The sequence below is a fragment of the Poecilia formosa genome, unplaced genomic scaffold (assembly GCF_000485575.1).
Source record: "Poecilia formosa unplaced genomic scaffold, Poecilia_formosa-5.1.2 Scaffold209, whole genome shotgun sequence".
Taxonomy (NCBI): Eukaryota; Metazoa; Chordata; class Actinopteri; order Cyprinodontiformes; family Poeciliidae; genus Poecilia; species Poecilia formosa.
This window is the reverse complement of record NW_006800148.1, coordinates 112,583-124,675: the sequence shown is the minus strand read 5'-3', so window position 1 is coordinate 124,675 and position 12,093 is coordinate 112,583. Positions and strand designations below refer to the sequence as shown.

General features: G+C 37.4%; 1 protein-coding gene across 2 annotated transcripts in view; it reads right to left on the bottom strand.

Annotated features, from left to right (window-relative positions):
- The window catches only part of dgkzb (diacylglycerol kinase, zeta b), a 54,760-nt gene extending 43,400 nt beyond the window's left edge, over positions 1–11,360 (bottom strand). Inside the window, exon 1 of one of the 2 annotated variants that reach the window (XM_007567473.2) lies at positions 10,504–11,360. In XM_007567473.2, the coding sequence (XP_007567535.1) occupies positions 10,504–10,661 (158 nt within the window). In that variant the 5' untranslated portion in view covers positions 10,662–11,360. The remainder of the gene's footprint in view (positions 1–10,503) is intronic. The other variant, XM_007567474.2, reaches the window with a different exon arrangement.
- Positions 11,361–12,093: the final 733 nt, after the last annotated feature.

Here is a 12,093-nt window from a genome sequence, read left to right as displayed (position 1 = left end):
ATTACCCATGCATACAAAAAGACAGAAAACCTGTCAGGATCATCAACATGCAGATGGTTTTCTGACTCACTGCTCAAAACGAGAGATTATTAATAGTTAAAGATTTTTGTATGTCAAGCGGTTTTTTTGTGCATTAATTTAAAACTCCAGACAGTATCATCTGGGCCGATCTGGTCACCACTTCTACTTTCTAGAGGCGCCGCTGCAGAACGCATGTGAGGATCCTAATGAGTAGCATGGATCCTAATGAGTAGCATGCAATCACATAAAAACGTGAAGTGGACTTACAAACGGTTAAAGGTTAACATCAATATGGAGATAAATGTCACCGTGTATAAACATCAGCAGCTCCATTTCAAAACAGGAAATATTCTTTACTAAACTGCAACGTCTGATCATTCAGAGTAAGCACAGAGAAAGAAGATAAACATTGAAAAAAAATCGGAGAAGTTACTCATATCAACTCATTTGCTCAGATTTTACAATCATCTCAATCGGTTTTGCTGTAGTAGCTTCAGATTGGTGTTCATGTCTGTTTTTTATGGGGATGTTTGTTTTCTGAAAGAAAAAGTTTTGAAATACATAGTCCTGTCAGAATAAGCAATAAAACATTTAATCAATAAATCACGAGATAAATTAAAGCAAAATCAATAATTTTCATTTGGATGATTTATTGTTTTTCTGTTTTCTCTCTTTCGACCAAAAACTGGATGATAAAAGTCTTCAGTCTGGTGTTTTGGTCTAACTGACCTTTTTAAAAAAAAAAAAAAAATTTGCTTAGAGAGACTTCATCATATGTTTTATTTGTCTTTCTATTGTTTTATTTTTGATATTTAAAATGTCTTCCAGTTCCAGTGTTAAATGTTTGTATAAGTTTAAAGTTTATTTATATCTTAGAATGTGTTCTTGCATTTTTATGTCATTACCATATTATTACTTGAAAATAGTCTCAAAACGATGATATTATTGTCATCACAATAACTTATTTAGTGATTTATCATCCAGTAAAACTTATTATTGTGGCAGGCCTCAATACAAACCCAGACCTCAGGCTGGTTGAAGTGAAATCTGGTGCAGTTTGAAGGCCAACCAGACGGCTCCAAAAGCAGGAAGTGGTCTAATGTGAAGGGGTTTCTTGGTAAAACAAACTAGCATCTAGCATTAGCAGTGAAAATAAAAGCAAAATACTACAAAATATGATGTCACTCCATTTTTGTTTAAGTTTTGTGAAGGAAGTTGAGCTCAGCATTTTCTTCAGAGGTTTCTGTGTCGTTTCCTGCAGTGATTCTTGATGCAGCGCCCCCAGAGGCGAGTAGGGGAACATGTTTTTCAAAAAGTTTGGATTATTTGAAACATTGCAGTATGAAAGTGAACCGCAGCTGAAAATGTAACAAATGTTTAAATTTTGCTCCCCAATCAAACTGAATCCATCAGGTGCGAAAACCTGAATAATCAGACCAGTAAAAACTATTGATCTTCTGAGAAACTGAGTCGATTTCATGTTGTTTTGGTGCTAAAAGGTTAAACCAGATTTTATTAGGCCTCCTGGTAGTTTATATTTCCAGTAGCAGCAGCCAAAGGAAGCGGCAGCATCGTTCTCCTTTGAATCCATCGCTTGTTTCCGGAGCGGCTCAGGAAGGAGAAGAAGAGGACGAGGAAGAAAATGAGGAGGAGGAGTGGAGTCCACCTCCCCGTCCTCGGAGAGAGCTGCAGATTGAATCCTCTTCTCCGGAGTCCAACGCTCCCAGCAGGCACTAAAAATGAGTGCCTTTAATTAATTGCTCTGCCAATCCATTAATAGCAGCTATAATTAGAGGACCATGGGAGATCGCTGGCAGATTAAACGATCCAGCTGAATGAACCTCAGGTTGCACTTGTTACCTTTTTTATTCACCACAGAGACTTTCGAGGACCTCACATTGTTCTAACAGACCGCTACGCTTCAAACTTCGTCATATTTCATAAAAGTGTGAATATTTTCAGCTGACAGTAGGTCTACTGCAACAAACTGCGAGTCTGTTTAGTACAGGAAAGGCAAAACCTTTTGGTTTTTGACGACTCCTGCTAACCATGATGACAAAAACCCAGTTTGTGACTAAAAAGCATGCTGGTGTGTTACTCAGAGGTCCCTGCAGATCAGAGAAGTCTCAGATCTGGCAACACATGAGCTCAGACGCACGCGTGTCCTCTGCATGTGAACGGCTCATTTAGAGGAGCTAGCATGTGGGTCAGTCCAGCAGGAGGTGAATCTGTTCGGTATTTTCCTCATTTAATGCATCAGTTTAGTCAAACAACTACTGGGCGGATTAAAACTAATAATAATAGTAATAATTTTACTATTTATTGCTTAAATTTAACCCTGAAAACAAAGTGGCTTCAGTGAATTAAAAGCTCATGTTTCTTTATTTTTTAGCATTGTTGCTACACCTTTATTGAATAAACAGTGGAGAAATGCAGTAAAAATAAAAATACCGACAGTTTTAGGGGTTTTTAAATGCCATTAAGATGAAGAACCTGTAAACTTGTTCTACCAAAAACTCCTCAAGTGCCAGTTTTAGTTCCACCTGTTTATTGCCTTCAGGCAATAAAACGTCTTTTTGTTCTTATTTTGAAAAGAAATTTAATTATCTCTACATTTTCATATTTTAATACATTTGTAATACTGTTTACAATAATCTTAAGAGGTTTAATGAAAAAAATCAGCAGAATTTGCCAATTTTTATTTGATTAATCGATTAATTAATCATTACAATAATCGATAACTAAGATTAACTGCAGCCCCTCTGTTAGTCTCTAAATTGGCTCTGTGTATGTTTCTTTCCCAGTGAAGGACTTCTAACAACTACAGACAATGGATTGATGGATTTGTCTTCCCTTTGCAAAGACAAAAAGAATCCTAAAAGTTACTTCAGTTTAGATCAGGGGTGTCCAAACTTTCTGTCGCATGAGCCAAACTCCTCAAGTCAAAAGTATTCATGTGTTGAGAAAATGTAAAGAACTAAAATCTAGCAAATGAAGTAGTTTGATTGTTTTTGTTTCGTAGGAAAGGAATGTTGTTCATCACAGATCCAACATTTGAAAGGATTTTGCACGTTAGCTTTATTAAAAGAAAGGCATCTGGTTTCTAGCTTCTTTTGGCTCCGTTGAAAAACATTTATTCCCAGTAAAAGAACAGGATCTGGGTCTCTCAAAAGGCTAGGCAAATTTACCAAATTAAACAAAAACTCTCTGGATGTGTATGACTCTATTATAAAACAACAATTTCCAAAAGTTCCACATGAAAGAACTTGTCAACATAACTGTAAGGAACAAACAATAACACACTGATATTTATTTATTTACAAAAAGCCCAGAGAAGAATGGGGAACACACACAAACACAAAAAGAAATATTGATCTCCATGGGAGTACTGCATGTGAATTGGAAAGCAATCACAAAGAAACACACATTGTTAGTGTTGTACTTTTTATATCATAACAAAATTATGTCCGTAATAACTTTGCCCTAAAAAGTAATCTGCATCAACCACCTGTGCTGGACGGGACAGATTATTTTCTAACTGAAATTGGAGGCCACAAAAAAATCAGTCTTGGGACCACAAAGGGCCCCCACGCCGCATTTTGGACACCCAAAGATAAACCCATCTGGTGCAGATTGTGTTTTAGAGACGGTGTTTAGTTTCCCTTTTCTGACAGAAGCTCACAGAAAACAACTCTGTCTCAGCTTAGTCAGGTTTAGCTTCACCAAATTAGCATCATGTGAACCGTTTCCTCTAAATTCATCTTTCAAAGTTGCTCCACTCACGTCGCATGTTGAATGAACCACATGCAGTAAAAAGCCTCGTTGAATTCTGATTGGTCAGTTTTATTTATTTTTACTCCAACTGTGTTTCCCCTTGAGGGGAGTAATCATTGTAATGCTTCATAAAACAGGAACAACAGCATTCAAATGAAACGCTTTAACGACCAAACACTTCAGCAGGTTTTAAAAAGCATAATTTATGTGAAATATGAGAAATGTAAACGTACTAATTCTAAACTGATCCTCAGTTGTCTCCATAGATCTTCATCCTGCAGCCAATAAATATGAAGCTAGACCAAAAATAACTTAATGAATGGCTTTAGATATGAAAATGAAGAAGTTAAAGGTATTTCTGTGGAGGAAACCAATCAAGTAAAATAAGTTCATATTAACCTTTCTAATATTTCCACTGACATGAAATTCACACAAGATGTCGGCAGCAACCCAAGTAATCGACTACTGGGTTGGAAATTAAAGCAATTAATCCACAAATGCAGGAATGGATGAACACAGAGACAACAGGAAGAAGAATTGAACACATGGTACTAAAAGTACTGATGCACCGATGTGAACCAATGCCAATATTAAAGGGGCAGTACAAAATATTACATATTTTCCAGGCACAAAGTGCAATTTCATAGCATAATCAAGTAACTATGTTACTTTCAGTAATTATATAAATGCTATATATTCTAAATATGACTTAAATTAAATTTAGCACCTTGAAATTGGGCCTCTGTCTCTTTAAAAATTCCTGCTCTTTTTGAAGATCTGCTTTCAGGAAGTCATCACAACACTTCTCCTCTCTTAACCCTTTAACAACATTTTTAACCAGCATTTCACTGAGAAGTAGCTCCTGTAATGAGCTCAGAAGATCAGGTCCACCAGGTGTCTGCTAATCGCTGCTGGCTAGTCTGAAGGAGCTACGCCTTGGAGGCGGGGCTAGGTCCACCTAGGTGTTTTGTTCAGCTGAATGGTTGCCATGGAGACTAAATGATTTCTCAAACATGCATGAAAGAATCAAAGCAACACTACAGGTATGTTCTTGATTAGGAAATAACATTATATAAAGTGCGAACTGAATACAAATGTCCAAAATGTAAACAAAAAATTATTTCCACTTTTTTTTTTTTTTTTTTTTATTGCTCCAGTATATTCAAATTTTAGAAATGCCGTTTTAAATCATTTTGCGACGTGGTGTGATTGTTTTCACTAATCACACCACCTTGTTCAATACCTCTGTATTAAAACTTGTTTAAAAATTTAAACAGTATTCCTCCTGATACATGCAAATGAATTTCAGCTTTCTAAATACTGACAGCAAGTTTCTTGGTTTTCTTTGCTTTTTGTTTCCTTCCTGTTCAATTCTTATTTCCTGGATCGTCCCAATTCACTCCTGTGACTTCCAATGTGGATCAATTTGCCTTCATTTCTTTGTGTGATTTTACATTAAAGGCACCATTAGAAATATTTAAACTGAGAAACACATTATTTACTTTAACTGCTGTAAATAATTTCTTAATTTCTTGTTAAAAAGTTTCTAATTTCAAAGAATAATCCTGTCAACAGTCCAAACTTCTCAAGTTTGTTTTGGAAGTTCAGAGATCAAACATTTTGATGATTTTTAACCTTTGTCTGTTTAATTTGCACACATTTATCTGCCAGTAAATGAGAAAAAAGGAAGCCAGTCATGATTGATGGATAAAAATACCAACAAGAAGTACGGGTCAAAGACAGTTCAAACGGTCAAACAAAGACTTCAAATCCAATAATAGCAACACATTTTAGCTGTTAATTAAGTCACTTTCTAGAAGGAAAGGCTTTCCTGATGTTAAAGATTTGAATCTTTTCTTTTTGTTTACATCAATTGAAAAGTTTTAGGGTTTCGGTTTGTCCTGTGAACCGACTCGCTTTCATATTTTTGATAATTTTTCTGAAGTACAGTAGGAAAAATAACAGATTTCCCAAAAACAAAGTCTTCAAAAACCAAAAATGCGATCGATAATCGATTTATCACCCTGTCCTACTGTAAAGAGTCTGATATGTTTTGGTTCTTTTTGGTTTTTATTGAATTTGTTTCAGGTTAAAGTAAAAAACAACAACTCTGTGAAAAAGAAAAGAAAAAAAGGTCAGGAAACTGAAGCGTTTGTCTTTTTTTGGACAGCAGGTTTCCGGATCTGGTCTAAACTGCATTTACAATCTTTTTATAGTTTCTGTGGTAAAAACAACTAAAAAACACCCCTAAGATCAGATCCTATCTGTAACCGTTTTCACTGAAACTGACTCGCTGCAGCGCTAAGCTCCAGCTGGAAACATCTGGATGAAGATGAACAGCAGGATCGTTTCTCTTTTCCTGTGCAGAGGTGTCCGCCGACTGTCACACTAATTTCACTGTTTTTCTAATTCATAAGAGGGTCCATAAATCTACCGATTCATTTTAGAAACGAGTGGAGTAGAAGCATCTTCATCATCATCATCATCATCATCAGGAAAACATCTTTCAAGCTGTAAATATTCAGAGTTAATCTGAATACGATCGCCTCTGCTGGATTTTTCGCATGTAAACCTCCAACTCAAAAAGTTTCCAGTAAATTAAAACTTCAAGCACGTTGTTTTGGAGCGTCTGAATCAGCATTTAATTATACAAAACGGTGAAAGATGATGAAAAGTTTCCGAATCGAAGCTTAAAACAGCAGAAAACAGCGGAGGCACAAGGAGAAACTGAAAAATGTTTTGTAATGCGAACCGATATGATGGGAAACGGATTCATAGAAACTAAACTGGTGACAAAACGTTTAGTTAAACAATAATAGAGAGCGGAGGAGTCGTATGGTAATCCACAAAGAGCGCTGAAACGTCAAATGAAACTAAATTCAGAGTCATTACCTTCTAAACATCCGGTTTCAACTGCTAAATGGGCTTTATGTCGTTCCTTCAAAGGAATAACGTAAAATCCAATAGACAATAAATCAATAATTAATATGTTTGATAAAATGAGTTCCGATCCAGAACCACACAGGATTCTGGGGGATGTAGGCAGAAGAAATGTTTTAGCTACTCAACCTCTCACAGCTAGCTAAAAAATGTTGGTGGAATCAACTGACTCTCTCACTGTTTGGTTACCTAGCAACTCTCTCACTCTTTTTGGTTACCTAGCAACAGACTGTTGAGTACGAGCAGCAGCAGTTTGAAGCTCCCCAAAAAATATTCGGCAATGTTGCCGGACAAGGTCAGTTTCTGCCCAGCTTTTGAACTCGTTTGGCTGGACAAACCAACTTTGGTGGATTGTTAAAATTCGAACCGTTTTTCACAGCAATGGCTGGTTTTGAGGAAGGTTTCGTACGGAAATTCTTTCAAAATAGTTGTCACTGTGTGGCAGAACTTGAACTTCCACAGAACTTTTAATAAAATGCAGTGTTATTAAACACTGCACTTATCTTGTAAGTTTATTTTGAAATGGCTAGAATCTGTCGAATGTGACATAATCAATGATTAGTTATTGGTTAATCAAGTGTCACTACTGTAAAACAGAGATTCCAACATGATTTAAAAGGACAAAAAACCCAATAACTTCATATTGTTTCCAAAGAAAATTGACTATCACTTCATTATTGTCAAATATTTGAAAATTGTCTCTATTACAAAAAGTCTTAAAATGATACAACTCACAAATATAAAAGTACAATGTTTTCAAAAACAACCACTAGTTTAAAAAAAAAAAAAGAAAAATCTTTGTGACGCCCCCTACAGATTGGAGCCCTGGGCTACTGCCCCAACGTCAGGCCCAGTTTATGAATAAGAACATGGCCACCACCAAAACTTTTATGTTTAATGCCGAAATATTGTGCATCTCTAATATAAATGTAGTTCGACTGTGAAGTTAACATGGAGAAAAAACATCAATAATTCATAAGAGTAATTCATCTTTTAAAATCTCGAACACAGAAGAATTATTTTCCGTATCAGGTTTTCGTATTTATCCAGAGCTGAAACACACAGAGACAAATTTCAGGTTTTCTAGGAAATCTGACATTACCGATAACCGACGGATCAAACAACCAATCAATTTCACAAAACCGCAACAACTACGCAATAAACTGAGTTTCTTTTTACCCACAGTAAAATAAACCTGTCAGCCGTACACTGCAAAAACACAAACCTCATAAAGTACTTTTGGTCTAGTTTCTAATGTAAAACATCTTAGTAAACTTAAAATAAGACAGATTTAGGAGCTCGTTTTAGGTCACCAATTCCTTATTACTGATTTAAAAACTTAATAGTTCTACTAGCAGATAATTTTACTTATAACAAGACTTTTTTTTATGTTTTAAATTATACAACCTGCCAGTGGAACTGTAACTTTTTGATCAATATTAATATTATTGTGCCTAAAAGTTGCTTGCAACTTACTACACTAGATTTTCCTAAATGGCAAATATGTAAAACCAAATTTTTTGTGTTCACTTAATATCTGTACGTCTGTAAGTCAAATTCTGTTTCTGTACACAAACTTGGCAAATAAAGCCAATTGTGAAAATCTTTTTTGATTTTGTTTTTTAATACTGAAAGTCAAGCATAGCCTGAAAGCTAAAAACTTCCCATCAGGAATACCTGCAGATACCTGCGTCATAAAACAATAAACCGGTTTAAATTTTCAGCCCTCAGTTAGAGGCAGAGTTGTAGTAAAGCTAATTATTTCAGCATTGTGTCGTCTTTTCTGAATGTTCATCTCGACAGAGGAGAAATTCCTGGGTTGTCATGAAAAGTTTCTGTTTCAGGCTAAACTGCTGCTCTTCCTCCAGACATGAAACCATCAGAAACATGTGGCAGCTGCAGCACCAATGTGCTGCAGCATCACAGCTGGATGCAAATCAAAGCAGGATCTGCAGGTTATTTATGACCTGACGTCTTCTGCTATGGTCACGGTTTTACTTTCACTACTAAATATACTTCTTGGCCCCTAAAGGTGGGGAGGAAAACAATTTACACTTACACTGATCTATTATGCATTTTAAACATATTTTGTTCCCACACTGGCTCAGCTGTATTCTTGTTAAATATTTAGAAAATATCAGATTCACTGTAACACAGACTGCTACAGATCTTTCCTGTCAACAGCCATTGCTATCTAGAATAACTATTTGAAGGATTTTAATTAAGATGAGTTACAACAACATTTAATTTCCCTTTGGGGTCATATGAAATGTTTCTTCCTTCCTTCAGGTTTTATTTCTGGTTATTTAGTCTCAATAAAAATCTCTAAAGATTAAACCCGTTTCAATTACCATTTCTACTATTTGGGAGTTGTCTTTAATTGTTTTCTGGACATAAGTTTTCAGTAATTAAAGATATGTTATTGTGTTTTTTACCATCTGCTGGTTTTCTGTTGCATATTTCTGCTCACGCTCCAGGATTGAACGTGTTTAGAAAATGTTCTTTTCTAATTCAAATTGAATTAATATTTTTTTTCAGTCAATTTTTGTCCAATGCAGTTTAAATGACATGCAAGTAACTTTTCAGCATAGGAGTTTGTTTTAAGTCAATAATTATATTAAGTTAATATAGATGGAAAAAAAAACTAGCTCAACTGGCAGATTATTTCACTTAGAACAATAAACTTTCCCTTGTTACAAGTGAAATAATCTCATGGAGCTAGTACATTTTTATCAATATTATGGAATTATTTACTTAAAAGAAGCTCCTGTATCTTGCTGAAAAGTTACTTTCAAATTAGTTTTGCCTTATTTCAAGTCTACTAATATCTGTACTAGAAACTAGACAGAAATACTTGCTAAAATGTTGTGTGTTTGCAGCTGTTCTCTTTTTATTTTTTGAAAAAAATGTCTGATTCCTGCTCAGATCGGTTTCAGTCAACCTGTGTGTATTTGTTGCAATGCTTGTGTGTTCATGTCTGTTCTCGCGTAATAAGTTAAATAATTTATTGTACTTACAGGTGCGCCGATTGCAGCTTTCTGGCCGATCACTAATTACTGATCTTTTAAAAACCTGACCTGCCGATTCTGATTTTGGAAAATACCAACTTTAAAAAAAAAATGTTTTATCTGAAATGTCGCTCAATATAGCAAGATAAAGTTGTTGAATTGGCAACAGTGGAGTGACTATTGTTAACCGTAGACGTGCAGACATGACCTGGTGGGTCAGTCTGTCAGTCAAACCTCTCACTGGAGAGCAGAAGAGGAAAGATGCTGATTTTTAGACCTTTGCTGAGGTAGATAAAATCGGCTTCACATGTAAAAATCGGCTGATTATTGATCTCCAAAATTAAGGAATGAATCAGTGCACCCATAGTTGTAATGCTACTTATTGTGTGTTTCCATTTTATAAGTGAAATAATCTGCCACTGAAATTAGACCTTTATATCAACATAAGGAATTATTGACTTAAAACAAACTCCTACATCTTGGTGAAAGTTAGTTTTACATTAAAAGAAGTATGCTAAGAAATTTGAACCAAAAATACTTGCCAACATGTTGAGTTTTGCAGTGTACTGGTAGTTTTATGATAATATTTTAGTTTTGCAGTGTTCTCTTTATATTTTCTGATAAAAACGTCTAATTCCTGCTCAGATCTGTCAGTTTACGCTCTGTAACCCTGTGGGTTTCACTCAGCCATGTGTGCATTTGTTGCAAAGCCGCTTTTCGGAGGAACTCATCAAAAAGGAGCAGAAGAGGAGGAACTCACTTCCTGCAGAAGATCCTGAAGCCGAAGGTCCTGTTGTTTTGCTGGCAGCTGGGCGCCGGGGCCTCGGAGGGCAGCTCTGCGTTGGAGGCTGAGGAGGACGATGCGGAGGTGACTGGCTGCTCCTCCTGCTCCTCCTGCTGCTCCTCCTGCTGATCCATGTCCTCCTCCTCCGCTCACAGGCTGGGCTGGTCCGGGGTCAGCTGCTCCGGGCTGCACGCAGCCATGCTGACAGCTGCTCAACTTTCCACCGACAGCTCTCAGACACAGGAAGTGCAGCTTCAGATCTTCCGCGTGCTAAGCTTCACTTCACAGCAGGAAGCTGAAACTCTCAGTTGTGTTTTTTTGTGTGCTGAGGAGGTGGAGGTAGTTGGGGTAAAAATGGGGGTGGGAGGTTGTTGGTTTCTACGCTGACTTCCTTACTTCCTTCCTGGCCCTAACTAACTCTCCAAGCCGGAGAAAGCCTCTCTCCTCTGCATGCTCTCTGAACACAGCTGCATATCCAGGAGTTTCCAAACAAATGAAGAGGGAAAAACTCGGGGCTCCTCTTCCTCCCGGCTCCTCTTCCTCCTCCTGGGTCGACCTGTTGCTGCTTCTCTTCACAGTTTGGCCGAGTCCAGCTTCTCTGCTGCTGCGCTTCACTCTTTTCTCTTGACTTTTTATCTCAGCTCTCTGTCTCTCCCTCTCCTTTTCCTCCCTGTCTCCGCCCACAGCCCCGCTTCTCGGCTTCCGATTGGCTGGTTACAGAGAGGTGAGCTCTGCTGCCACCTGCCGGCGCCCCAGTCGCCCTGCAGGTGCAGAGAGGAGACCTAAAAAGAAAGGAAGCTAGAGGAGGAAAGTAGTGAACTCATTTTTCCAGAAGACTCATGTTTCGTTTTCTTTGTGTTTACTAAAATCGGAAGTTTCAGGTGAAACTAATCATGCTGCTCCTTTTCACCGCATGAGTTTGCTCCTCTTCACTTGGATCGCATCTCTGCAGCTCGGCTCGGTTTGCCCTCCCACATACGTTTTACATAAAGATGGTAAAAACATCCCACACTGCAGTGAAGCAGAGGTCGCGCGGCCGCACCGAGACCCACGCACGCTTCTTCACCGCATGCACGTGGCGGCTTCATCCCCCGGGTTCCCGCTCTAAGGAGGAACCGCACCGTGAGATGAGGCAGGTTATTTTTGACAGCCAATTAAAACGGAGGTGCAGCGGGCAGGAGGACGTTTAGCTTGAAAAAAAAAAGATCTCCCACTTGCGCTGCCGAGCACACATAACGCTAGAAATCATAAAATAAATAAATTAATTAAAAAAAATAATAAACGACAAAAAAGAGAAAATATTTCCAAATCCTCCAACTGTATGTACTACAGTTCAGAGAGGGACAGTTAATATGTGGACACATTTTCATTGTACAAACAGCTGTCAAACACAAAAAATGCCGACTTGTGGCGCCGCTTTAGCCTAGCGCCCCCATGCATCACATATACACATATACAACAGATGACAGCGATGAATGGCTTTAATGGCCAATAGCTGTGATTTCCATTATTATACAAATTAAAATGACAATTATTTTGCTTAATGGAAACACCAATTTCGAAAAA